Raw genomic sequence first — 25694 nt, forward strand, 5'->3', positions numbered from 1 at the left:
GCCCCCGACCATCAAGCAGCCAGAAAACTGGTGGCACTTTGTAAAAATGAACCCCACACTTGATAAATCTCACAATCTCTCCAATAGAATTGCTTGACTTCTGATTCATGGAGAAAAGGTTTGATTCAAATGTAAAACAACACGGGCAACACACAAAGTGCTGGCGGAACTCAGTGGGTCAGGCAGCTTCCGCGGAGGGAAATGGACAATGTATTGAGTCGGGAACCTGCTTCAGACCCGAAATGTAACCTGTCCTGGTCCGCTGAGTTCCTCCAGCACTTTGTGTTTTGCTCAGGATTCCAGCATCTGCAGTTCCTCGTGTCTCCGTAAAACAACACTGGTGCTATTTGCAAAGTTCGGAAGGTAAAGAAATCCCTGAAACCCACTGAATATGCGGCATGTGCATCCTGAGCCCCTACCATCCCCACCCCCTTCCCCCCGCCCCCCAGCTCCTCGCCGCCCTTCCCTTCACAGCCTCCACCTAGAGGCAATGTTAAAGCGCTGAAGAGGCAAGGAGGCAATCCTGAACTGAAATGGCAATTAACACCTGTCCTCCCAAAGTGAACCTGTCTCCTCCTCCTCCTCCTCCCCCCACCATCTTCTCCAACGACAAACTTATTGAGAGCAAGTCCATAAGGCCCAACCGCTGTGTGGCAGGGTGGTTTCAAGAAGGTTTCGCTTTGGGGAGGGCCATTGGGGAGAGAGGGGGTGTCAGGAAGGAAGCAACACAATGGCAGACGGGAGGGATGGGAATCAGAGAGGGATAGAAAGAAAAATGGTGACCTTTGGCAGGGAGGGTGACATTTCCCAAGTACCTGGTGACAACATATCATGACTTCTGCTTCCCTTATTGTGTCGTAGCGCAACCGATGCCACAGAGTAATCTTACCCCATCCCAATATTTAAAATAGCAATTCAAAAATATTATAATTTGGTGCCACGAACTATTGTTAAGCCAATTGGTGTAAAATTTAGAAGTCTAATGGCTCTGTAGTCTTGTACCCAGCACTTAGAATTCAATGTGTTCAGCATAAATAACAGTGCTCATAAAGATTAATTTTTGTTTTTTTTTGTTTTAAAACATACAGTCATTAAAAGATAAAAGATCTCTGGAATATGCGGTGTACAAAAAAATTAAGTCTGCTTTTTTTTTTTTTTCTCGTCTAAAATTATCAATTTTGTTTTCAAAAGGCACTTCATTCTGCAAAAAGGAGATCACAGAATCAGATCAGCTACTGTAGATCAGAGTGACTGTCTGCATAGCAATATCTGCGAAAAGAAAACCAAAGAGGAAAAAAAACTTTCAAAAGTATCACAGAACTGCCCAATACTTGTGTTTTTTTTTTTGGTAGGCGGAAAGAAGAAGATTGATATTCAAACCACAGTCTGCAGCGGATATTTCTCCTGGTTTCCCACGTGTTGTAAGTGTGATGTATTTCTTTTTAAAATGGTAGTTGTTTCCTCGACGTCTGGTCGCTCGTGCGTTTCTGACGCCAGGCTGGCAGAGGCTGGAACGACCGCATGTCACCTTGTTCACAGCGAACTCAGGGCAGCAGGTGCTGAAGTGCTTCCCGTTTGCAGATTGCTTCCTGCTCCTAACTCCACCAGGTGCAGTTCCGATCCAAGGCATGGGGTGGGGAAGGGACGGGGGAAGTGAAGGAAGCTTTCTCGTTACAAAGAAAAGAAAACACAACATTTGCAAAGGGGTTCGGGGGGAGAACGGGGAAGGAGACGGGGTGTGGGGGATGTGTGTGAATTGGGTAGGGAGGGGCAGGGGGAATTTAAAAATAAAACAAAAAATCGGGCCAAGATCAACGCAAGGAAACTGCCACATGCCTGGAGCACAGTCGCTACCTGCCACGGAGGTTCTGCAGCATAGTGTAAACATCCTCCTCTTTGCTCAGTCCTTCAAAGAATGGGATCAGATCATACAACTCTGTGTCCGACATGTCGTCGAACCACGACTGCACAGGCACCTGTGTGTGGGGGGGGTGAGAAACACTTGCATTAGTTAACTTCCCTTCATGAAGACAACCATTTTGTAACCTGGTCGAATCCTTTAGTCCCCCCTTATCATCTCTTCCCTAAAGAAGAGACCCGACCCGAAACGTCACCTATCCATGTTTAGTTTAGTTTAGAGATACAGCGCGGAAACAGGCTCTTCAGTCCACCAGGTCCGCGCCAACCAGCAATCCCCGCACATTAACACTATCCTACACCCACTAGGGACAATTTTTTACATTTACCAAGCCAATTAACCTACAAACCTGCACGTCTTTGGAATGTGGGAGGAAACCGAAGATCTCGTAGAAAACCCACGCAGGTCACGGGGAGAAGGTACAAACTCCGTACAGACAGCACCCGTAGTCGGGATGGAACCCGGGTCTCCGGCGCTGCATTCGCTGTAAGGCAGCAACTGTACCGCTGCACCACCGTGACCGCCATGTTCTCTGGAGATGCTGCCTGACCCGCCGAGTTACTCCAGCACCGTGTGTACTTTTAGATATGCACATGGATATGCAGTGATCGGAGGGATATGGATCATGTCAGGCAGAGGAGGTTAGTCGATTTCCCCATCCCCAAAATATTTACGGATTTTCAACAGAAATAGAGGCGTTTGATATTGGGGAGTGGACAGTGTAGGTGAGGACAGAGATTATTGGAAAAGAGGTCCAACTGGTTGAAGGGTTGCAAACCATGTGCTGGAGGTGTTGAGAGACGTTGATTAAGCAGTGAAGGAGGAATATTTGTACAGATGGAGATCTCGTGTGATTTGGAGCGGGGTAAGGTGATTTGGAGCCCTTGTTTTTGTTTGGATTGAGAAACAAAGCATGGAAACCGGCCCATCGGGTCCACGCCAATCATTGATCAACCAGGCGCACTAGTTCTATGTTATCTCACTTTCCCATCCATTCCCTACACACTAGGGACAATTTACAGAGGCTGATTAACCCGCACGTCTCTGAGATGTGGGAGGAAACTGGAGCAGCCGGAGAAAAACCCACGCCGTCACTGGAAGAACGTGCAAACTCCACACTGACAGCCCCTGAGGTCAGGATCGAACCCGGGTGTCTGGCGCTGTGAAGTAGTGGCTTTATCAGCTGTGCCATCCGGTGTCAGGCATGTGTACATCTAGGGTTCTGTCAGGAATGCGTACATCTTCAGGTCAATCACACGGGTCTTGGACTCAGAATCACCAGAATGATACTGGAGTACAAAGGGCAAAGTTAAGGCAACAGGATGCTGGACTAGGATGAATTTACCATCAGCGTAGAAGATTCAGGGGTGATCCAATCAATGCATCTAAAAAGGATGCGAGAGTCTAAAGGGGTCATAGAGTCATACAGCACAGAAACAGGTCCTTCGGCCCACCGCATCCCTGCTGAGCAAGAGACACAAAGTGCTGGAGTAACTCAGCGGTTCAGGCTCTCGGACCACGCATCTCTGGAGAACATGGATAGGTGGCGTTCCGGGTCGCCGACCCTTCTTCAGACTGAAAGTAGATGTGTGGGGGGGGGGGGGGGGGGGGGGAGCGGCAGTGGGAGAAATAAACTGGTGAGGAAAGGCCACTTTTCTCCCGTCACCTCTATTTTCAGTCTGAAGGGTCCCCGACCTGAAACGTCACCCATCCATTTTCTCCAGAGATGCTGCCTAACCTGCTGACTTACTGCAACACTTTGTGTCTATCTGCGGTTGGAAGTTTCTGTGGGGGATGTCCTGTCATCAACTACTACCACAGCTGGAAGGTTGATACATTTTATGGAGCAACTATGGACGTCGCACCTATCCATGTTCTCCAGAGATGCTGCCCAACCCGCTGAGTTACTCCAGCACTCTGTCTCTTTTTTTTTTGCAAACCATCATGTGCCGTTCCATGTGCCTCCATGTTACGTTGGCCCTCTGCAAATAGATGGAGGCAACCAAACTTAAAGGGAAGGGAGTACTCACTGCGTTTTCGGGGTGGAAGATGTAGGATGCCGGTGAATTATCCACTATTATGACCTTACTCAAGTCCCTCCCTAGTCGACTAAGGTCTTTCACGTAGTTTCCTCTGTGGAAAACGCACGATTCTCTGAAGAGCCTGGCCCTGAAGACGCCCCAGCGATCCAGCAGGTCTGCCACCGGATCTGCATACTTTGAGAGAGCAGGGAAAGTAAACAAGTTACGGCCCAGTGACTGACACACAACATGCTTCCAAACATTCACTCGACAACCAGTCCAACATCTTGAACTCATTTCCAATACAAAAACCCCACATACAAAAACTCCCTCTACCTCAGGAAAGCAGCCAACATAATCAAAGGCCTTTCTCATCTCAGTCATCCCTTCTTCTCCCCACTCCCGTTTGGCAGAAGGTACAGAAACTTGAAAGAAGGTACAGAAAGCTCCACCGGACTCAGGAACAGCTTACTCTCCTCTGTTAACAGGCTTACGAAAGGCCCTTCCATAAGCTAGGGTACTGTCTGATTCACCTCTACCCCATTGGTTTAACAGTTTAAGAATAAGGGGTAGGCCATTTAGAACAGAGATGAGGAAAAACGTTTTCACCCAGACAGTTGTGAATCTGTGGAATTCTCTGCCTCAGATGGCAGTGGAGGCTAATTTTCTGGATGCTTTCAAGAAAGAGTTAGATGGAGCTCTTAAAGATAGTGGAGTCAGGGGATATGGGGAGAAGGCAGGAACGGTGTGCTGATTGTGGATGATCAGACATGATCACAGTGCATGGCGGTGCTGACTCGAAGAGCGGAATGGCCTACTCCTGCACCTATTATCTCATCTGAAGAAGGGTTTCGGCCCGAAACGTTGCCTATTTCTTTCACTCCTTAGATGCTGCTGCACCCGCTGAGTTTCTCCAGCACCTTTGTCCACCTTCGATTTTCCATCATCTGCAGTTCCTTCTTAAACACCTATTATCTCGTCTATTGGACTTTGCCTGTGGAACTGGTGCGCTACAATGCTGAGAACTATATTCTGTACTCTGTATCTCCCCCTTTGCTCAACTTGGCTGTAAATACGTATTGTATTATCTGATCTGATTGGATAGCATGTAAAACAAAGCTGTACTTCATTACACCTGACAGTAACAAACTTAAACCACAAAGAGGTCAACAGCTCTGCTGTAATACACCTGCATTGTCAAACACAATATAGTTTCATCTTAACGGCAGCTGCTCCCCACTATTCACACTACTCCCCATCACTGATTTAGTCATGTTTATGTTCCAGGAGCAGAATAAGGCCATTTGGCCCATCAAGTCCACTCCTTCTTCCCATAACCCCTGACACTCGTACTAATAAAGAATCTATCTTTCTCTGCCTTAAAAAATATCCATTGACTTGGCCTCCATTGTCTGTGGCAATGAATTCCACACATTCTGATCAAAGAAGTTCCTCCTCATCTCCTTCTTAAAGGAATGTCCTTCAACTCTGAAGCTAACCACTCTATCCAGGCATTCAACTATTTGGTTCCCACTCATCCTTCTAAACTCCAGCGAGTACAGGCCCAGTGCCGCCAAACGCTCATCATATGTTAACCCACTCATTCCTGGGATCATTCTCGTGAACCTCTTCTGCATCTCTCCAGCGCCAGCACATCCTTCCTCAGATATGGGGCCCAAAATTGCTTACAATACTCTAAATGCGGCCTGACCAGTACATTAAATAGACTATGCTTTACATTCCACTGATTCACCACTCTCTGCCTAAAGAAATTCCTCATCTCCTTTCTAAAGGTACGTCTTTTTATTCTGAGGCTGTGTCCTCTAGTCCTCGACTCTCACTAGTGGAATTATCATCAAAGGTCATGGCTCTTTAGGTCTAAGAATGGGTGCAGTTCAGGGACAGGCCCTTCGGCCCATGGTGTCTGTTCTAACTTCCCATTACTGTCCAATGCGGGTTTGTGGGTTAATTGGCCTCTACAGGTTGACCCTAGTGTGTAGGGAGTCGGTGAGAAAGTACCTCAAAGGGAGATAGGTCTCATCTATTTACTCTGTTGAGATCCTCAGAGTGTTCTTCCTTGATTTCCAAAGAAAACAAACTTATCCAATCTTTATCGTAGCTGCCGTTTTGCAGATAACAGCGTTCTCCACCATGCAATCACAACTGTCCTACAAATGATTTATGTTTATGTCTATTATTTTCCCCTCGATCGAGGTACAGTAAAAAGCTTTATTTTGCATGCTATCCAATCACATCAGACAATACGGGTTAGTATGAGTGTCAAAGGTTATGGGTAGAAGGCAGGAGAATGGGGTTAGGAAGGGGAGATAGATCAGCCATAAACATAGAAAATAGGTGCAGGAGGCCATTCGGCCCTTCGAGCCAGCACTGCCATTCATTGTGATCATGGCTGATTGTCCCCAATCAATAACTCGTGCCTGCCTTCTCCCCATATCCCTTGATTCCACTAGCCCCTAGAGCTCTATCTAACTCTCTCTTAAATCCATCCAGTGACTTGGCCTCCACTGCCCTCTGTGGCAGGGAATTCCACAAATTCACAACTCTCTGGGTGAAAACGTTTTTTCTCACCTGTCTTAAATGGCCTCCCCTTTATTCTAAGACTGTGGCCCCTGGTTCTGGACTCGCCCAACATTGGGAACATTTTTCCTGCATCTAGCTTGTCCAGTCCTTTTTATAATTTTATATGTTTCTATAAGAAACCCCCTCATCCTTCTAAACTCAAACTTCTAAAGCCATGATTGAATGGCGGAGTAGACTTGATGGGCCGAATGGCCTAATTCTACTCCTATCACTTATGACCTTATTACTACCTATAAATGGATTGAAGCCAAACTGGAATACAATAGGTTGAGCGAAGGGGAAGATGCAGAGGGCACTGGGGCGGAACAGTTGTGGAGACAAAGTCCAATGCCTGCAATGGTAAAGGCGAATCAGACAGTATCCTGGCTTCCTAGTAACCCAGTATCCTAGTAACCAGAAATGTTCGTAGTTCGCATACCAGTTGTTAAACATTCCTGCTCTTCAATTCAATGCCGCAGCCGTTAAAGGGAAACATTTCTCATGCCCTTGCATTTTCTTGACCTATCCTGCTGTGAATCTTGGATGAGTTTAAGGTGGCACAGTGGTAGAGTTGCTGCCTTACAGTGCCAGAGACCCAGGTTATATCCCGATTACGGGTGCTGACTGTACAGAGTTTGAACGTTCTCCCTGTGGCCGCGTGGGTTTTCTCTGGGTGCTTCAGTTTCCTCTCACATGCCAAAGACGTGCAGGTTTGTAGGATAATTGGCATTGGTAAACAAATTGTAAATTGTTACTGGTGTGTAGGCTATTGTTAGTGTACGGGGTGATCACAGTCTCAGTGGGCCTAAGGGCCTGTTTCTGCCCGGCATCTATAAAGTTTAAAGTAGTTCTCTGGAATTCTCCGCCCCCGAGGGTGGTTGCATATACACTAGGAATAGGTAAATCTAAGGATTGAGGAATTGAGGGCTATGGGGTCCTGGCACAGAAGAGGAATTGAAGCCAGTGTAAATCAACCAGGATCACTCTGAATGGCAAGGCTGGTTTGAGGGGTTGAGTGGCCTATCTCCTGCTCCCATTTTCCTGTGCAGGAAGGAACTGCAGATGCTGGTTTACACCGAAGATAGACACAAAATGTTGGAGTAACTCAGCGGGTCAGGCAGCATCTCTGGTGAGAAGGAATGGGTGACGTTTTGGGTCTTGTGATAGATTAAGGAACCTATTGGCCTACATGCTAAAGCCCCTCTGATCCTCCACATCTCTCACCATCCTTCCAGTCACTATATTTTCTTGTTTAGTTGGTACTTCCCAAATACATTACCCCTCACATTCTTTGGATTGAATCCTATTTTCCATGTTTTTGCTCAAATGACTGAATCTCTAGCTGGCATTGAGATGCAAGAGTGTGTCGACTCTTTGCACGCTGCTCCCAGAGAAGGATCTACTGCCGTACAATTGCCCATCTCTTTTAAATCTCTATTCTACCTAAAAATCTAGCACCATTTCCAGTTGTTCACTCTGCACCTTCCCCTTTGCTCTACCTGTTACACTTGAGTTTGGCTTGATTGTATTTATGTGTAGTATTATCTGATCTGTGCAGGAATTCACAAGACAGTTAGATAGAGCTCTTAGGGCTAGTGGAATCAAGGGGTATGGGGAGAAGGCAGGAACGGGGTACTGATTGTGGATGTTCAGCCATGATCACATTGATAGGCGGTGCCGGCTGGAAGGGCTGAATGGCCTACTCCTGCACCTATTGTCTATGTATCTATGAATTGCAGATGCTGGCTTCCACTTAAGATAGACACAATATGCTGGAGTAACTCAGTGGGTCAGGTCGCATCTCTGGAGAAAAGGAATAGGTGACGTCTCGGATCAAGACAACTTCTTCAAACCCCTTTGGGGTCACAAAAAGTCACCTATTCCTTCTCTCCAGAGATACTGCCAGACCCGCTGAGTTACTCCAGCATTGTCTGAACTATTTGGATAGCATGCAAAACAAAGCTTTTTATTTATCAATAGTAAGCCTAAACCTTTTCACAAGGTGTAGCTAGCTCTTCCTTCGTGTTAAACAGGTTGTCATTTTAGTATCTTCTGCAAACACTGATCATGCCGCCTACATTTGTCCAAACCATTCATATATTTTCTGCCCTTATTCATCAACTCATTATCACATTTCTCACTACTGCCCAGATAATGTGAAGGAGAGGAATGAGGGAGTCTTCATGCAAAATTGGGCATGGTCTGTATATGTAGAGAGTGGGTGATATCTGGATTGAGTTGCCAGAGGTGGTGGTACAATCAGGTACAATCACTAATGTTTAAGACAGACACTTCAGTATACACTTCAGTAGAAAGGCTTTTCGCCCTGTCCCACGGTACGAGTTCATTCCAAGAGCTCTCCCGAGTTTGCCCTGATTCCAACTCGGAGATTTACGGTAATGGCCACTCGTCGGTACTCGGGGCTCTCGTGGACATTTTTCAACATGTTGAAAATCTTCACGAGTCTTCCCGTGCTTACCTGCCGTTAGCGAGTCTTCCCGAGTACCTGCCGTTAGCGTTACGAGCCGCTAAGAGACGTCCCCGAGCTCCGACGTACCCGCTACGTTCATTCTCCGCGCTTACCACGAGTTTGATTTTTTTTTAAACTCGGGAGAGCTCTTGGAATGAACTCGTACCGTGGGACAGGGCTTTTATGGTTTCAATGCTGGATGGTTTGGAGTTTGTAAAATGTATGCAGGATAGTTTTTTGCAGCAATACATAGAGGTACCTACTAGAGGAGGGGCAGTGCTGGACCTCCTGTTAGGAAATGAGACGGGACAGGTGGCGGAGGTATGCGTTGGGGAGCACTTCGGGTCCAGTGATCACAATACCATTAGTTTCAATATAATTATGGAGAAGGTCAGAACTGGACCTAGGGTTGAGATTTTTGATTGGAGAAAGGCTAACTTTGATGAGATGCGAGATGATTTAAAAGGAGTGGACTGGGACATTTTGTTTTATGGGAAAGATGTAGAAGAGAAATGGTGGACATTTAAAGGGGAAATTTTAAGAGTACAGAATCTTTATGTTCCTGTTCGGTTGAAAGGAAACAGTAAAATTGGAAAGAGCCCTGGTTTTCAAGGGAAATTGGACATCTTGTTCGGAAAAAGAGGGAGATCTACAATAATTATAGGCAGCATGAAGTAAATGAGGTGCTTGTGGAGTATAAGGAATGTAAAAAGAATCTTAAGAAAGAAATTAGAAAAGCTAAAAGAAGATATGAGGTTGCTTTGGCAAGTAAGGTGAAAGTAAATCCAAAGGGTATCTACAGCTATATTAATAGCAAAAGGATAACGAGGGATAAAATTGGTCCATTGGAGAAACAGAGTGGGCAGCTATCTGCAGAGCCAAAAGAGATGGGGGAGATATTGAACAATTTCTTTTCTTCGGTATTACCAAGGAGAAGGATATTGAATTATGTGAGGTAAGGGAAACGAGTAGATTAGTTATGGATACTATGAGTTTCAAAGTAAAAGAAGTACTGACACTTTTGAAAAATATAAAAGTGGATAAGTCTCCAGGTCCTGACAGGATATTCCCTAGGACATTGAGGGAAGTTAGTGTAGAAATAGCCGGGGCTATGACAGAAATATTTCAAATGTCATTAGAAACGGGAATAGTCCCCGAGGATTGGCGTACTGCGCATGTTGTTCCATTGTTTAAAAAGGGTTCTAAGAGTAAACTAGCAATTATAGACCTGTTAGTTTGACTTCAGTGGTGGGCAAATTAATGGAAAAGATACTTAGAGATAATATATATAAGCATCTGGATAAACAGGGTCTGATTAGGAACAGTCAACATGGATTTGTGCCTGGAAGGTCATGTTTGACTAATCTTCTTGAATTTTTTGAAGAGGTTACTAGGGAAATTGACGAGGGTAAAGCAGTGGATGTTGTCTATATGGACTTTAGTAAGGCCTTTGACAAGGTTCCTCATGGAAGGTTGGTTAAGAAGGTTAAACTGTTGGGTATAAATGCAGGAATAGCAAGATGGATTCAGCAGTGGCTGAATGGGAGAAGCCAGAGGGTAATGGTGGATGGCTGTTTGTCGGGTTGGAGGCAGGTGACTAGTGGGGTGCCTCAGGGATCTGTGTTGGGTCCTTTGTTGTTTGTCATGTACATCAATGATCTGGATGAAGGGGTGGTAAATTGGATTAGTAAGTATGCAGATGATACCAAGATAGGGGGTGTTGTGGATAATGAAGAGGATTTCCAAAGTCTACAGAGTGATTTAGGCCATTTGGAAAAATGGGCTGAAAGATGGCAGATGGAGTTTAATGCTGATAAATGTGAGGTGTTACACCTTGGCAGGACAAATCAAAATAGGACGTACATGATAAATGGTAGGGAATTGAAGAATACAGTTGAACAGAGGGATCTGGGAATAACCGTGCATAGTTCCTTGAAGGTGGAATCTCATATAGATAGGGTGGTAAAGAAAGCTTTTGGTATGCTAGCCTTTATAAATCAGAGCATTGAGTATAGAAGCTGGGATGTAATGTTAAAATTGTACAAGGCATTGGTGAGACCAAATCTGGAGTATGGTGTACAATTTTGGTCGCCCAATTATAGGAAGGATGTCAACAAAATAGAGAGAGTACAGAGGAGATTTACTAGAATGTTGCCTGGGTTTCAACAACTAAGTTACAGAGATAGGTTGAATAAGTTAGGTCTTTATTCTCTGGAGCGCAGAAGGTTAAGGGGGGACTTGATAGAGGTCTTTAAAATGATGAGAGGGATAGACAGAGTTGATGTGATCAAGCTTTTCCCTTTGAGAATAGGGAAGATTCAAACAAGAGGACATGACTTCAGAATTAAGGGACAGAAGTTTAGGGGTAACATTAGAAACATAGAAACATAGAAATTAGGTGCAGGAGTAGGCCATTCGGCCCTTCGAGCCTGCACCGCCATTCAATATGATCATGGCTGATCATCCAACTCAGTATCCCGTACCTGCCTTCTCGCCATACCCTCTGATCCCCTTAGCCACAAGGGCCACATCTAACTCCCTCTTAAATATAGCCAATGAACTGGCCTCGACTACCCTCTGTGGCAGAGAGTTCCAGAGATTCACCACTCTCTGTGTGAAAAAAGTTCTTCTCATCTCGGTTTTAAAGGATTTCCCCCTTATCCTTAAGCTGGGACCCCTTGTCCTGGACTTCCCCAACATCGGGAGCAATCTTCCTGCATCTAGCCTGTCCAACCCCTTAAGAATTTTGTAAGTTTCTATAAGATCCCCTCTCAATCTTCTAAATTCTAGAGAGTATAAACCAAGTCTATCCAGTCTTTCTTCATAAGACAGTCCTGACATCCCAGGAATCAGTCTGGTGAACCTTCTCTGCACTCCCTCTATGGCAATAATGTCCTTCCTCAGATTTGGAGACCAAAACTGTACGCAATACTCCAGGTGTGGTCTCACCAAGACCCTGTACAACTGCAGTAGAACCTCCCTGCTCCTATACTCAAATCCTTTTGCTATGAAAGCTAACATACCATTCGCTTTCTTCACTGCCTGCTGCACCTGCATGCCCACTTTCAATGACTGGTGTACCATGACACCCAGGTCTCGCTGCATCTCCCCTTTTCCTAGTCGGCCACCATTTAGATAATAGTCTGCTTTCCTGTTTTTGCCACCAAAATGGATAACCTCACATTTATCCACATTATACTGCATCTGCCAAACATTTGCCCACTCACCCAGCCTATCCAAGTCACCTTGCAGTCTCCTAGCATCCTCCTCACAGCTAACACTGCCCCCCAGCTTAGTGTCATCCGCAAACTTGCAGATATTGCCTTCAATTCCCTCATCCAGATCATTAATATATATTGTAAATAGCTGGGGTCCCAGCACTGAGCCTTGCGGTACCCCACTAGTCACTGCCTGCCATTGTGAAAAGGACCCGTTTACTCCTACTCTTTGCTTCCTGTTTGCCAGCCAGTTCTCTATCCACATCAATACTGAACCCCCAATGCCGTGTGCTTTAAGTTTGTAAACTAATCTCTTATGTGGGACCTTGTCGAAAGCCTTCTGGAAGTCCAGATACACCACATCCACTGGTTCTCCCCTATCCACGCTACTAGTTACATCCTCGAAAAATTCTATAAGATTCGTCAGACATGATTTACCTTTTGTAAATCCATGCTGACTTTGTCCAATGATTTCACCACTTTCCAAATGTGCTGCTATCCCATCTTTAATAACTGACTCTAGCAGTTTCCCCACTACCGATGTTAGACTAACTGGTCTGTAATTCCCCGTTTTCTCTCTCCCTCCCTTCTTAAAAAGTGGGGTTACGTTTGCTACCCGCCAATCCTCAGGAACTACTCCAGAATCTAAAGAGTTTTGAAAGATTATTACTAATGCATCCACTATTTCTGGAGCTACTTCCTTAAGTACTCTGGGATGCAGCCTATCTGGCCCTGGGGATTTATCGGCCTTTAATCCATTTAATTTACCCAACACCACTTCCCGGCTAACCTGGATTTCACTCAATTCCTCCAACTCCTTTGACCCGCGGTCCCCTGCTATTTCCGGCAGATTATTTATGTCTTCCTTAGTGAAGACGGAACCAAAGTAGTTATTCAATTGGTCCGCCATATCCTTGTTCCCCATGATCAACTCACCCGTTTCTGACTGCAAGGGACCTACATTTGTTTTAACTAATCTCTTTCTTTTCACATATCTATAAAAACTTTTGCAGTCAGTTTTTATGTTCCCTGCCAGTTTTCTTTCATAATCTATTTTTCCTTTCCTAATAAGCCCTTTGTCCTCCTCTGCTGGTCTCTGAATTTCTCCCAGTCCTCCGGTATGCTGCTTTTTCTGGCTAATTTGTACGCATCATCCTTCGCTTTGATACTATCCCTGATTTCCCTTGTTATCCACGGATGCACTACCGTCCCTGATTTATTCTTTTGCCAAACTGGGATGAACAATTTTTGTAGTTCATCCATGCAGTCTTTAAATGTCTTCCATTGCATATCCACCGTCAACCCTTTTAGAATTAATTGCCAGTCAATCTTGGCCAATTCACGTCTCATACCCTCAAAGTTACCTTTCTTTAAGTTCAGAACCATTGTTTCTGAATTAACAATGTCACTCTCCATCCTAATGAAGAACTCAACCATATTATGGTCACTCTTGCCCAAGGGGGCACGTACAACAAGACTGCTAACTAACCCTTCCTCATTACTCAATACCCAGTCTAAAATAGCCTGCTCTCTCGTTGGTTCCTCTACATGTTGATTTAGATAACTATCCCGCATACATTCCAAAAAATCCTCTTCCTCAGCACCCCTGCCAATTTGATTCACCCAATCTATATGTAGATTGAAGTCACCCATTATAACGGTTTTGCCTTTGTCGCACGCATTTCTAATTTCCTGTTTGATACCATCTCCAACTTCACTACTACTCTCCAACTTCACTACTACATTAGGGGGAACCTCTTTACTCAGAGAGTGGTAGCGGTGTGGAATGAGCTTCCAGTGGAAGTGGTGGCGGCAGGTTTGTTGGTATCATTTAAGAATAAATTGGATAGGCATATGGATGAGAAGGGAATGGAGGGTTATGGTATGAGTGCAGGCAGGTGGGACTAAGGGAAAAAATTGTTCGGCACGGACTTGTAGGGCCGAGATGGCTTGTTTCCGTGCTGTAATTGTTATATGGTTAATGCAGGTAAATGGGATCGGGGTAGAAGGGTTACTGGGAGAGGCAGGAGAATGGGGTTCAGAGAGTTGAGCCATGATTGAATGGCACAGTAGACTTGATGGGCCGAATGGCCTAATTCTTCTCCTATCACATATGAACACTTATGAACATGCAAAAAAATCTGCATGTATGCGATGGGCCAAAGGGCCTGTTGCTGTGTTGTTCGACTCTTGGGTTAACTGTAGAGTTTGCATTTTAGACTGAGTGCGATCAAAAGATTAGCGGCATTAGCAATGATGTCAGTCTGTATTGACCCCTAGTGGCGGGATTAAACAAAGAAACTAATTCAATGCATTTACGTAACCAAGTCACAAAAATAATTGGGACCGCTATCTGCTTGGTTCACAGTGCTAATCGCCACACAGTTTTGTCAAGTGACCTCTACCTTGCTGGAAATGATAATGCCCAATGCAGGAAACAAAACAACTTGCTGCAAATCCACACACTAGTAATGTTTGTTCTTCTTTCCACCATCCTTGCCCATGCCAGATGAGGTTGCAAATGTAGCACGACACAGAGAGCTGGAGGAACTCAGCGGGCTCAGCTGCCTCGGTGGAGGGTGTGGCCAGACGACACATCGGATTGGGACCCTTCATCAGACTCATTGAGGGTCCCGAAACCCAGAGCTTTCATCTGTCCATTTACTCCAGGCGCTGTCTGACCCGCTGGGTTCCTCTGGCACTTTGAGTTTGGTTCAAGATTCCAGCATCTGCAGTCCCCTCTGCCTCTAGTTAGAAATGAAACTCGCACAAGGTCACAATTGCAACTCGTACAACGAGAAACAGCGACTGTACAATGACAATGAATTAAGTGGCCGTGAAGATGAGTTTGCTCTCCATTAGACTATGAAAGTGGTGCATCTTTTCAAGTGTTTACAACACAGGGACTTGGCTAACTTGGCCACAAAGGTATTTGCGCAAACCTCCAACCCCCATCCTCCTGTCTTCACCTTACCCAGTCGATATATTTCTTGCTCCCAGGATTGACCTTGCCTTAGTTTAGAGAGACAGCATGGAAATAGGGCTTTCAGCTCACCTGGGTCCACGCACACATACAAGGAGAATAGAAACAAGAGGAGGGAGGATGGATGAAAAAAATTTCCATCGGCAAACAAAGTTAAGAAATAATTTCTCCAAAAAATGATGAATTTGTTAAGCAAGCTTTGAAGGTTCACACACACATACACACAAGCAGACATAGGTTACACTCCTCTGCACGCTCACCTTGGCTAGACTGGCTGTGAAGAGAACACATTCGAAGAGCTGCCCCATCTTCTGCAGGAATAAGTCGACATGCGGCCTTTTCAACACATAAACCTGTAAATGTAGGGAACAGGTAGGTCAAGGACTCAAGCAAGCTAGTGCCATGCGCTTACATCCATTTACATCCGTTAAAAGTGTAACAAGCATCCCAGCTTGGGAAGTCGAATGCAAGGGGAAAGTATACAGTTAATGGCAAGACCCTAAACAGCATTGATGTACAGAGGGATCTAGAGGTCCGAGTCCGTAGCTACCAGAAAATGGGTAAAGAAGGCATATGGTATACTTGCCTTTATTGGATGCAGCATTGAGAAAAAGAGTCAGGAAGTTATATTGCAGATTTATAAGCCTTTGGCTCAGCTGCATTTGGAGTATTGCGTGCAGTTCTGGTCGCCCCATTGCTGGAACGATGTGGAGGCTTTGGAGAGGGTGCAGATGAGGTTTACCAGAATGATGCCTGGATTAGAGGGTATTTGGGCTACAGGAAAGGTTGGACAAATCTGGATTGGTTTTTTTTCTGGTGTATTGGTGGTTGAGGGGCAGATCAGACAGAAATTTATAGTTTCAAGGAGATGTGTGGCGCAAGTTTAAAAAAAAGATGATCACACAGAGGGTAGTGAGTGCCTGGAATGCCCTGGTGGTGGAGGCAGATACAATCATGGCATTTAAGAGGCTTTTGGATAGGCATGTGAATATGCAGGGGATGGAGGCGTATGGATCACGTGTAGGCAGAGCAGAGAGGTTTAACTTGGTATCATGTTCGACACACACACACTGTGGAGTGAATTTGACTCAATTATTATCGCCTAGGTACAGTGAAATGCTTTGCTTACAACCCGGTAAAATCATATAGCAGATCTCACTTGGGTAGTTCACAAGACGCCACATTTCTGCCGCCGACAAGGCTCGGGTCCCCACATCGTCTTCTTCCCCCCCCCCCCCCCCCCCCCCCCCACCCGGGCGGTTGGGCCGAACGGCCTGTTCCTCTGATGTACTGTTCTGTGTATGTTGTACCTTAGATGCTTCCTTCAGTTTTTTGTAAAGCATCAAATTAAGGAGCAAGTGGAAAGACAGGATCTGTGCTGCAGTGTTGCTGCGAGTGGTCGCAATCTTTGCGACAGCTGCTGTGGCACCAAGCTGCACTTGACACAACACAACTCTCACTGCACTGACACTGGCTGTTCAAATGGACCCATCAGCATAAGGCGGAGTGCCCTCCTTCATACAATAATGGGCCTGTCCCACTTAGGCGAATTTTTCGTCCACAGTCATGGCAGGTCGCCGAACAAACGGCGACTGGACCCCCCTACGACAATTTGACACTGGCTGTTCAAATGGACCCATCAGCATAAGGCTACAACAATCTACCACCTAGTCGATGTCAAGCTATGGTAAGCTACCAACAACTAGCGACTCATCAGGACGTCCACCTACGTCCACCTGTGATAAGGTACCACCCTGTTGGAGACAACTGAAGACAACCTAAGACAATTCAGTGGCCGGTACCGGTTGACGTATGTAGTCGACAATGGAATTCACCCAAGTCAGCACCGGCGACAACCTACATTATCCTGGCGACAACCTACGACAGCACCTACGTCAAGAGAAGTCAAGCTACGCTCATTGGCGTCAAGCCGACTGTCGCTGAAAAGTTTCGAACATTTCAAAATCCAGCGGCGACCAGAAAAACGCTACGATTCATTGGGCGAGTGAGGAGACTACTCACGAACATACAGGCGACATCCTAGTCGCCTAAAAAATCGCCTAAGTGGGACAGGGTCATAAGGCCTATGTCTTCCTCCCCCAGTGGTCAGCAGAAATAACCATAAAATGGAAACCGATGGGAAACAGGTAATGTGCCTTCCCTGTTCCCTGACTTTCCTTCCTGAACAATGTTTGGATACACAGAATGCCATGCGATTTCTTTGCCTGTCAACACCATTGTTTCCTGCACTGTGTTTCCAACTGCTATATCGAATGTTAAAAATTGCCTGTGGTTCTGTGAACACATACGTAGTGAAAACATGCGCGGGGATTTAAACCGGGCACAACACCAAGCAAAGCCACTAAACATAATTTGGTGGTACACAAAAATGCTGGAGAAACTCAGCGGGTGCAGCAGCATCTATGGAGCGAAGGAAATAGGTAACGTTTCGGGCCGAAACCCGTCACGGGTTTCGGCCCGAAACGTTACCTATTTCCTTCGCTCCATAGATGCTGCTGCACCCGCTGAGTTTCTCCAGCATTTTTGTGTACCTTCAATTTTCCAGCATCTGCAGTTCCTTCTTGAAAACATAATTTGGTGAATGTGTTCAGTTTTGGTCCCCCTGCGAGAGGAAAGATGCCATTAAGGTGGAAAGAGAGCAGAGAAGATTTACAAAGATGTTGCCAAGGCTTGAGGGGCTGAGCTATGGGGAGAGGTTGGGCAGGCTGGGACTTTCTTCCTTGGACTGCTGGAGGCTGACGGCTCATCTTATGGAGATGTATAAAATCACCAAGTAAATAGACTGTCAATGCACAGTCTTTTTCCACGGATGCAGGGGAATCAAGAACTGGAAGGCAAAGGTTTAAGCTCAGTGAGAAAATATTTCATAGAAACAGGAAGGGCAACTTTCTCCACACAAGGGGTAGTGGGAATATGCAACGAGCTGCCAGAGGATGTGACTGAGGCAGCTGCAGTAACAGCATTTAAAAGTAGGCACTAAAAGCTGGAGAACTCAGCGGGACAGGCGTCATTTCTGGATAGAAGGAATGGGTGACGTTTCAAGACAGTTTTTCAGTCTGAAGAAGGGTCTCGACTCAAAACGTCACCCATTCCTTCTCTCCAGTGATGCTGCCTGTCCCGCTGAGTTACTCCAGCATTTTGTGTCTATCTTCGATATAAACCAGCATCTTCAGTTCTTTCCTACTCAACTTTATCTGCTTGTCCCGCCCCCACCCCTTTTCCAGCTTTCTCCCCTCTACTCCATGCCGAAGAAAGCTGTCTTTCCATTCCCTCCACAGATGCTGCCTGATCCGCTGAGTTCCTCCACCACTTGTTTTTAGCTGGGCAATAAGAGCCAAATTATTTTTTCTGATGGTTGTATTTTAGTGCCGAGGGAGGCCCCCACCCACACCCAGTATGACTAGCGGCACCGTGAAGCTTTCACTAGTCGCACAGGGGCGCAGATGGTAGAGCTGCTACCTCACAGCAACACAGACGCAGTTCCATCTCAAGCTCGGATCTTGTCTGTGGGTGGAGTTTGCATGTTCTCCCGGTGACCACGTGGGTTTCCTCCCACATCCCAAGGGTTTGTAATTTAATTGGCTTCTGTAAATTGCTCCTGGTGTGGACGCGAAAGTGTGATAACAAGTGTGGATGTGAATAGACAGTAGGTGCAGGAGGAGGCCATTCGGCCCTTCGAGCCAGCACCGCCATTCAATGTGATCATGGCTGATCATCCCCAATCACTACCCCGTTCCTGCCTTCACCCCATATCCCCTGACTCCGCTATTTTTAAGAGCCCTATCTAGCTCTCTCTTGAAAGCATCCAGTGAACTGGCCTCCATGAGGCATAGAATTGCACAGACGAAAATCTGGTTACTGTGATTTAGGTGGGTCAAAGAGTTTGTTTCTCTAAACTAAAAATCTCAGAATTTCCTTCACGGCGTTACTTGGGCTTCAGCCAGTCGATGGCCTCCTTGTCTTCAGCTGCTGGTCTCGCTCCAAGCACTGTGACTGCTTCCCAGTACAAGTAATCAAGAATAGGCCAACTAGAAGGCACACAGCCTATCCTGGATTACTTGAACCAGGTCTCAGTCTGATCTTGCGTCCCTTCGATGGAAGACACCACTCGACGGCTGGTACTGTCCGACCCAACGTTGTGACTCATATTGTCTCAGCACCCACTGAGCTCAGTTGGGAGAGTTTTAGACTGAAGATCTAAAAGCCGCTGGTTCAATCCCGGGTGTTAGCACTGGTACTAATGATGTGAAAATAAGTAATATTTCAAGACTTTATCTTGCACTAAATATTACTCCCTTCATCCTGTATCTGTACACAACTTGACTATAATAATGTATGGTATTTCTGCTGACTGGACAACACGCAACAAAAACTGTACCTCAGTACACGTGATAATAAACTAATCCAAATCTTGCTGGTCAATGCATAATTTAAGCCGAACCTTTAAGGGCGGCAGAGTGGCTCAGCAGGAGAGCTACTGCCTCACAGCGCCAGAGACCCGGGTTTGATCCTGATCTCAGGTGCAGTCTGTGCGGAGTTTGCACGTTCTCCCCGTGACCGCGTGGGTTTCCCCTGGGTGATCCGGTTTCCTCCCAAATCCCAAAGACGTGAGACTTTGCAGGTTAATTGGCTTCTGTAAATTGCCCTCAGTGTATAGGGAGTGGATGTGAAAGGGGGTTAACATTGAACTCGTGTACAGATGGATGACCAGTGGTCAGCACCGACTCGGTGGGCCGAAGGGCCTGTTTCCATACCCTAGACTAAACTAAAATTAAAACTGATTTAGTTCAGTGCCCCCATGCAGCTTTGGAAAATTTACAATTGGTGTGGGATTCTATTAAAAATAGAGCTAATTCAGGCAGGAATGAGAATTGAAAGCAAAGCAGGTAAAAGCTGTGGGTCTCTCTGGCAAGGACAGAGAAGGGCCAAGTAGACCAAGAAACTAAGAAGAAGAAACAAGGAACTGCAGATACTGATTTACCAAAACAGACACAAAGTGCTGGAGTAACTCAGCGGGTCAGGCAGCATCTCTGGAGAACATGGATAGGTGACGTTTCGGGTCGGGACCCTTCTTCAGACCAAGAAATTAAATGTTCAAGAGGTGGATTATGGTTGTTTAGTGGATACTTTGTGCTTCAACTGTAACAAACTATCATTGATACATTAAGCAGAAGCAATATGAAATATCAGAGAAGGCGAAGTAGTTGAGGCAGGTACTATAACAACATTTAAAAGACAAGTTCATGGATAGGAAAGGTTTCGAGGGATATGGGGAAAATACGAGAACTAGCTTATATTAGGTATGTTGGTTGGCAAGGATGAGTTGGGTCGAAGGGCCTGTGTCCATGCTTTATGACTCCATCTGAACATAATGAAAAACATAACGAGCTGAGAAATATCAACAGAGTGCGTGTCTGTGAATGCAAGCATGTTGTCTGACTACACTGAAATATATCCTAATCAATTAAGTGAAGCAAATGAGCAAACAGCACGGTTCTGATGATTTATTTACACTGCTTCATGGCTACAGGTTTGGAGCCAGAGGATTGGAAAAGCTGTTTAATCAGGTATCATTGTTTGAAAGAAAGGAGAAAATGAGAGACGGGCGAGAGCCAGTCAACCTAGCATCTGATGGCAGGGAAATGACCGCAACAATTCTGAGGGAGAATATGCAAAGGCAATTTTCCCTTATACCCCACTGTACCTCGTCCAGTTATTCCATCATGCAGCTTAGTGTGTTTCTGCACAACTTCAGGTTTCACTTCAATCTTTGCACCAGTCTGCTGTTTTGCATTAGTTGATGTATTTATCAGTACTATGTGCATAGTGAACAAGGAACTTCATTGTACTCTCGTGCATGTGACAATAAAACTGATCTGTATTTGGTTCCTCAAAGGAGCTGCACAGGTACAAGGAGCAGTACAACACAAGCTCAGGCCCTTCAGCCCACGATGTCTGTGCTCAGCAAGATGGCAAGATGTAATGGTGAGGCTTTTTATAAGGTGCTGGTCAGAATGCATTTGGAGTATTGTGAGCAAATCAAAGATGTCTGGTGGTGATGGTGAAGAGAGGATATGCAGCTACACAGGAAATCTTGCTGGCCAGCTGCAATGACCATGTATATCTGTCTTGCCTCATCCAGGCTTATAGAGCTTGAGCAAAACACAACGTGCCAGAGGAACTCTGCGAGTCGGGCAGCATCTATGGAGGGGGTGGATAGGCAACGTTTTGGGTTAGGACCCTTTCTCTGATCGATTGTGGTGGTGGGGTGGGTGGAGAAAGCTGGAAAAGAGAGGTGAGGGTGGGGCAGAGCCTAGCAAGTGATAGTTGGATACAGATGAGGGCTTGCAATCTAAAATTCCTTTTGCAATTCTGCTATTTTTTTAGAAATATGCTCTTATTCTAATCAGAGCGAACTGCACAGACACAGGACCACTGCTATTTATTCCCCCCCCCCCCCCAAACCTCTCTATACTTCAGACTTTAGAGATACAGCATGGAAACAGGCCCTCCAGCTCACCGAGTCCGCATCGGCCAGCGATCACCCTGTACACTAGCACTATCAACCGGCAAACCTGTATGTCTTTGGTGTGAGAGGAAACCGGAGCACCAGGAGAAAACCCACGTGGTCACATGGAGAATGTACAAACTCTGTACAGACAGCACCGTAGTCAGGATCGAACTGATATTGTGAGGCAGCAACTCTATCGCTATCTTGCTCTCATTTTGTTTGTGATTCAATCTCGCATGCATTCACCGTCGTCATTTAGTCCTCTGGAGCAGCACGGTGGCGCAGCGGTAGAGTTGCTGCCTTCCAGCGCCAGAGACCCGGGTTCAATCCTGACTACGGGTGCTGTCTGTTCAGAGTTTGTACGTTCTCCCCTGTGACCGCGTGGGTTTTGTCCGGGTGCTACTGTTTCTTTCCACACTCCAAGGACGTACAGGTTGGTAGGTTCATTGGCTTGGGTAAAGACTGCACATTGTCCCTGGTGTGTAGGAGATTGCCAGTGTATAGGGACTCGGTGGGCCGATGGGGCCCGTTTCCACGCTGTATCTCTAAACTCCGCAACCCCTGACATCCGTGGCCAATTGGAAACCCACAGCAGCACTTCCAGCATGCTCAAAGAGCTGGGATTCTCAGCACTGCCCATGCACGGCAACTTGATGCTCGCTCTTCCTCACGTCATATCATTACCGATCCCGCTTCCAATGCAAAGTGTCTTACCTGGTGAACAGTCCCATCTATCTCAACAGGAACAATGAAATCAGCATTGTTAATAGGCTGAAAATAAACAAAAGGGTGTCATTATAAATCAGCTTAATATGCAGTCTTAATGATGCTAATGAAGCATACATTCATTACTTGAATAGTCTATTTCCAATGAGCACATTTGCATTTGTCTTCCAGACAAGATGATTTTCCAATTTATTGCTGTTGCTGTAATGACATTAAGATGGGGAATTGTAAAACACCTTCTAAATTCATTATTGTACGGTTGATTCTGGTTCCTTTACCCCCCCCCCCAGTCTGGGTCAGTAAAACACTGATTCGAATACTATAGTCCAAACCCTTTATTCACCGCGGGGCCAGTTTCTGATCCACTCACTCGAGCCCACAGCATCCTCGCGCAGACAGAACAGGGAAAGAAAGACACGGGCTAACGCATCGATCACCTATTTATACCAATATATAGTGGCGGGAAAATACAGAGGGAAGCAACCCTTTAGCCCAATCACAGATACAGTCTGAAGAAGGGTTTTGGCCCGAAACGTTGCCTATTTCCTTCGCTCCATAGATGCTGCCTCACCCGCTGAGTTTCTCCAGCACTTTGGTCTACCTTCGATTTTCTAGCATCTGCAGTTCCTTCTTGATACGAACAGTTGTCAGTACAGAGAAACAAAACAGGAACATCTTCAGGGGTCCAGGCTTGGTGGTGACAAATGGGTCACATGATTTGCAGGAATTGGATCTCCACCCTGTGATGTCACCACCACCAGTGAAGCCAAGTCTCAACAGTTACCTTTCCATTGCCAAAGCACCCCCATCCCTGCATATTCACGGTACCACCGTGACAACTGGCACAAGGCAGCTGACTAAGATAAAGAAGGCCAGAGTGAGGCCACACTCAAACAGGAGGAACAACACCTTGTATTCCACTTAGGCAGCTTACAACCCAATGGAATGAACATTGAATTCTCTAATTTTAGGTAACTACTATATAACTCTCCCCCTCTCCCCTCTTCCCCATATTTAGAACCACCCCGCTCCCCTGTGCCCCAGCTGGACTCACACCCATTTCTCCCCGCACCCTCCCCTTCCACCTACACCCTCTAGCTTCACAATTCGCTACTCTTCAATCCTTTTGATTGCTCATCTCTGGCATTTGTCCAACCATCTGCCTAACACAAAAACATCCTTGCCTGAATCAACCTATTACCTGCCCCATCTCTCTTCCAGTACCACACCCCCCCCCCCCCCCCCCCCAACAATCAGTCTGATAAGTCCTGGCTCGAAACGTCCATGAATCCATTAAAAAAAGACAAAGTGCTGGAGTAACTCAGCAGGTCAGGCATCATCCCTGGAGAACATGGATAGGTGATATGTCGGGTCGGGACCCTTCTTCAGACTCAGAACGTCACCTGCCTATGTTCTCCAGGGACACTGTCTTCACCTGCTGAGTTACTCCAGCACTTTGTCTTTTTTTTTTAAGATAAAGTTCAACCATGTCCTCTCAAACTGGGTCATTTAACTAATTCCCATTTTTGAATTGCAAGAGTAACTCTCCATTTGCCTTGGTCTTACTGAGCAAAGGGCTTGAGGGACCTGACATGGGTGACAGGGAAGACCTCTGGCAGAAGCTTGGAGTGAAGGTTATGGATTCAGTGAGACCATGGGTAATCTTTAAAAGCTCCCACCCACCTGCCCCCTGATCATTTGAAAACTTTTGTACAAAGCCAACTCTACAAATAGAAACACTGGTGAACAGAGGAATGATCTGACATTTTGCAAGTTGAGGCTTATTATTATCATGTGTACCAAGTGAAAAGCTTTGTTGCGTGTTATCCAACCAAAACCGGTAGTACTATACATGAATATAATCAAGTCAAACGCAAGGAAAATCCAAAGGAATGTAGCGATTGTATTAATGGCATTGTCGTAGAGGGATGCAAGTCCATAACTCCTTTAAATAGCAACACAAGTAAAGATAGCATGGCAAAGGAGGCATGACAGCCTTGCCGTCATTGTTCTGGGCAATTACTATACAAAGTTGTGCCAATGAAAGTCAAAGAAGCCATTATGAGACTGAGAAACAAGAATAAAACTGTGAGAGACATCAGCCAAACCTTAGGCTTACCAAAATTAACTGTTTGGAACATCATTAAGAAGAAAGAGAGCACTGGTGAGCTTACTAATCGCAAAGGGACTGGCAGGCCAAGGAAGACCTTCACAGCTGATGACAGAAGAATTCTCTCTATAATAAAGAAAAATCCCCAAACACCTGTCTGACAGATCAGAAACACTCTTCAGGAGTCGGGTGTGGATTTGTCAATGATCACTGTCCGCTGAAGACTTCATGAACAGATATACAGAGGCTACACTGCAAGATGCAAACCATTTTTTGGTTAGCTGCAAAAATAGGATGGCCAGGTTACAGTTTGCCAAGAAGTACTTAAAAGAGCAACCAGTCGTGGAAAAAGGTCTTGTGAACAGATGAGACAAAGGTTAGCATATCAGAGTGATGGCAAGAGCAAAGTATGGAGGAGAGAAGGAACTTTATAGGACTTTAGACTGGAGGAAAGACTAGATGCCTTCCTGAGGACTTTGGTGAAGCTGTATTTGTAGTATTACGTGCAGGTCTGGTCGCCCCATTAAAGGATGGTGGGAGATCAGGACTTTTTGTGATCTCCGATGTTCCTGGGCATTTGAGTTGTCAAACCAGACTGATGCAACCAGACAAAATGCTTTCTACCGTACATCTGCAGGGGTTCAAGAGAATATTTGTTGACATACCAAATCTCCTCAATCTTCTAAGGAAGTTGAAAATTTGACGTGCATTCTTTATGATTGCATCAGCGTGCTGGGTTGCATGAATTGCATGCAAATGATTGTGCGAAGGCATGCCTTAGGACCACTATCCAGCTAAATGCCAAGCAGTGGACACAAAAAGCTGGAGTAACTCAGCGGGTCAGACAGCATCTGTGGAGAAAAGGAATAGGTGACGTTTCAGGTCAAGACTCTTCTTCAAAAGAAAGGTTTGAAGAAGGGTCTCGACCTGAAACGTCACCTATTCCTTCTCTCCAGAGATGCTGCCTGTCCCGCTGAGTTACTCCAGCTTTTTGTGTCTATCTTCAGTTTAAACCAGAGTCTGCAGTTCCTTCCGACACTAAATACCGAGCAAACGTCTCCAGCCCTGACTAATAACTTTGACCACAGCACGGAGACTGATGCAGAGCCAGATGAGGGCGCCCCATACTTGCTCAA

At 45.8% G+C, this 25694-nt stretch overlaps 1 protein-coding gene across 4 annotated transcripts in view; it reads right to left on the reverse strand.

Moving 5' to 3' along the window:
* Positions 1–965: 965 nt before the first annotated feature.
* Positions 966–25694, reverse strand: part of ctdspl (CTD small phosphatase like) — a 197405-nt gene continuing 172676 nt past the window's right edge. For 2 of the 4 annotated variants that reach the window (XM_033040824.1, XM_033040834.1), the window contains 5 exons: positions 22437–22493; positions 15451–15543; positions 3949–4134; positions 1855–1976; positions 966–1595 (listed from right to left, as the gene is read on the reverse strand). In XM_033040824.1, the coding sequence (XP_032896715.1) occupies positions 1313–1595; positions 1855–1976; positions 3949–4134; positions 15451–15543; positions 22437–22493 (741 nt within the window). In that variant the 3' untranslated portion in view covers positions 966–1312. Of the gene's footprint in view, positions 1977–3948; positions 4135–15450; positions 15544–22436; positions 22494–25694 lie in introns of all 4 variants that reach the window. The other 2 variants (XM_033040853.1, XM_033040844.1) reach the window with 2 other exon arrangements.

This window comes from Amblyraja radiata, chromosome 2 (genome assembly GCF_010909765.2).
Source record: "Amblyraja radiata isolate CabotCenter1 chromosome 2, sAmbRad1.1.pri, whole genome shotgun sequence".
Lineage (NCBI taxonomy): Eukaryota > Metazoa > Chordata > Chondrichthyes > Rajiformes > Rajidae > Amblyraja > Amblyraja radiata.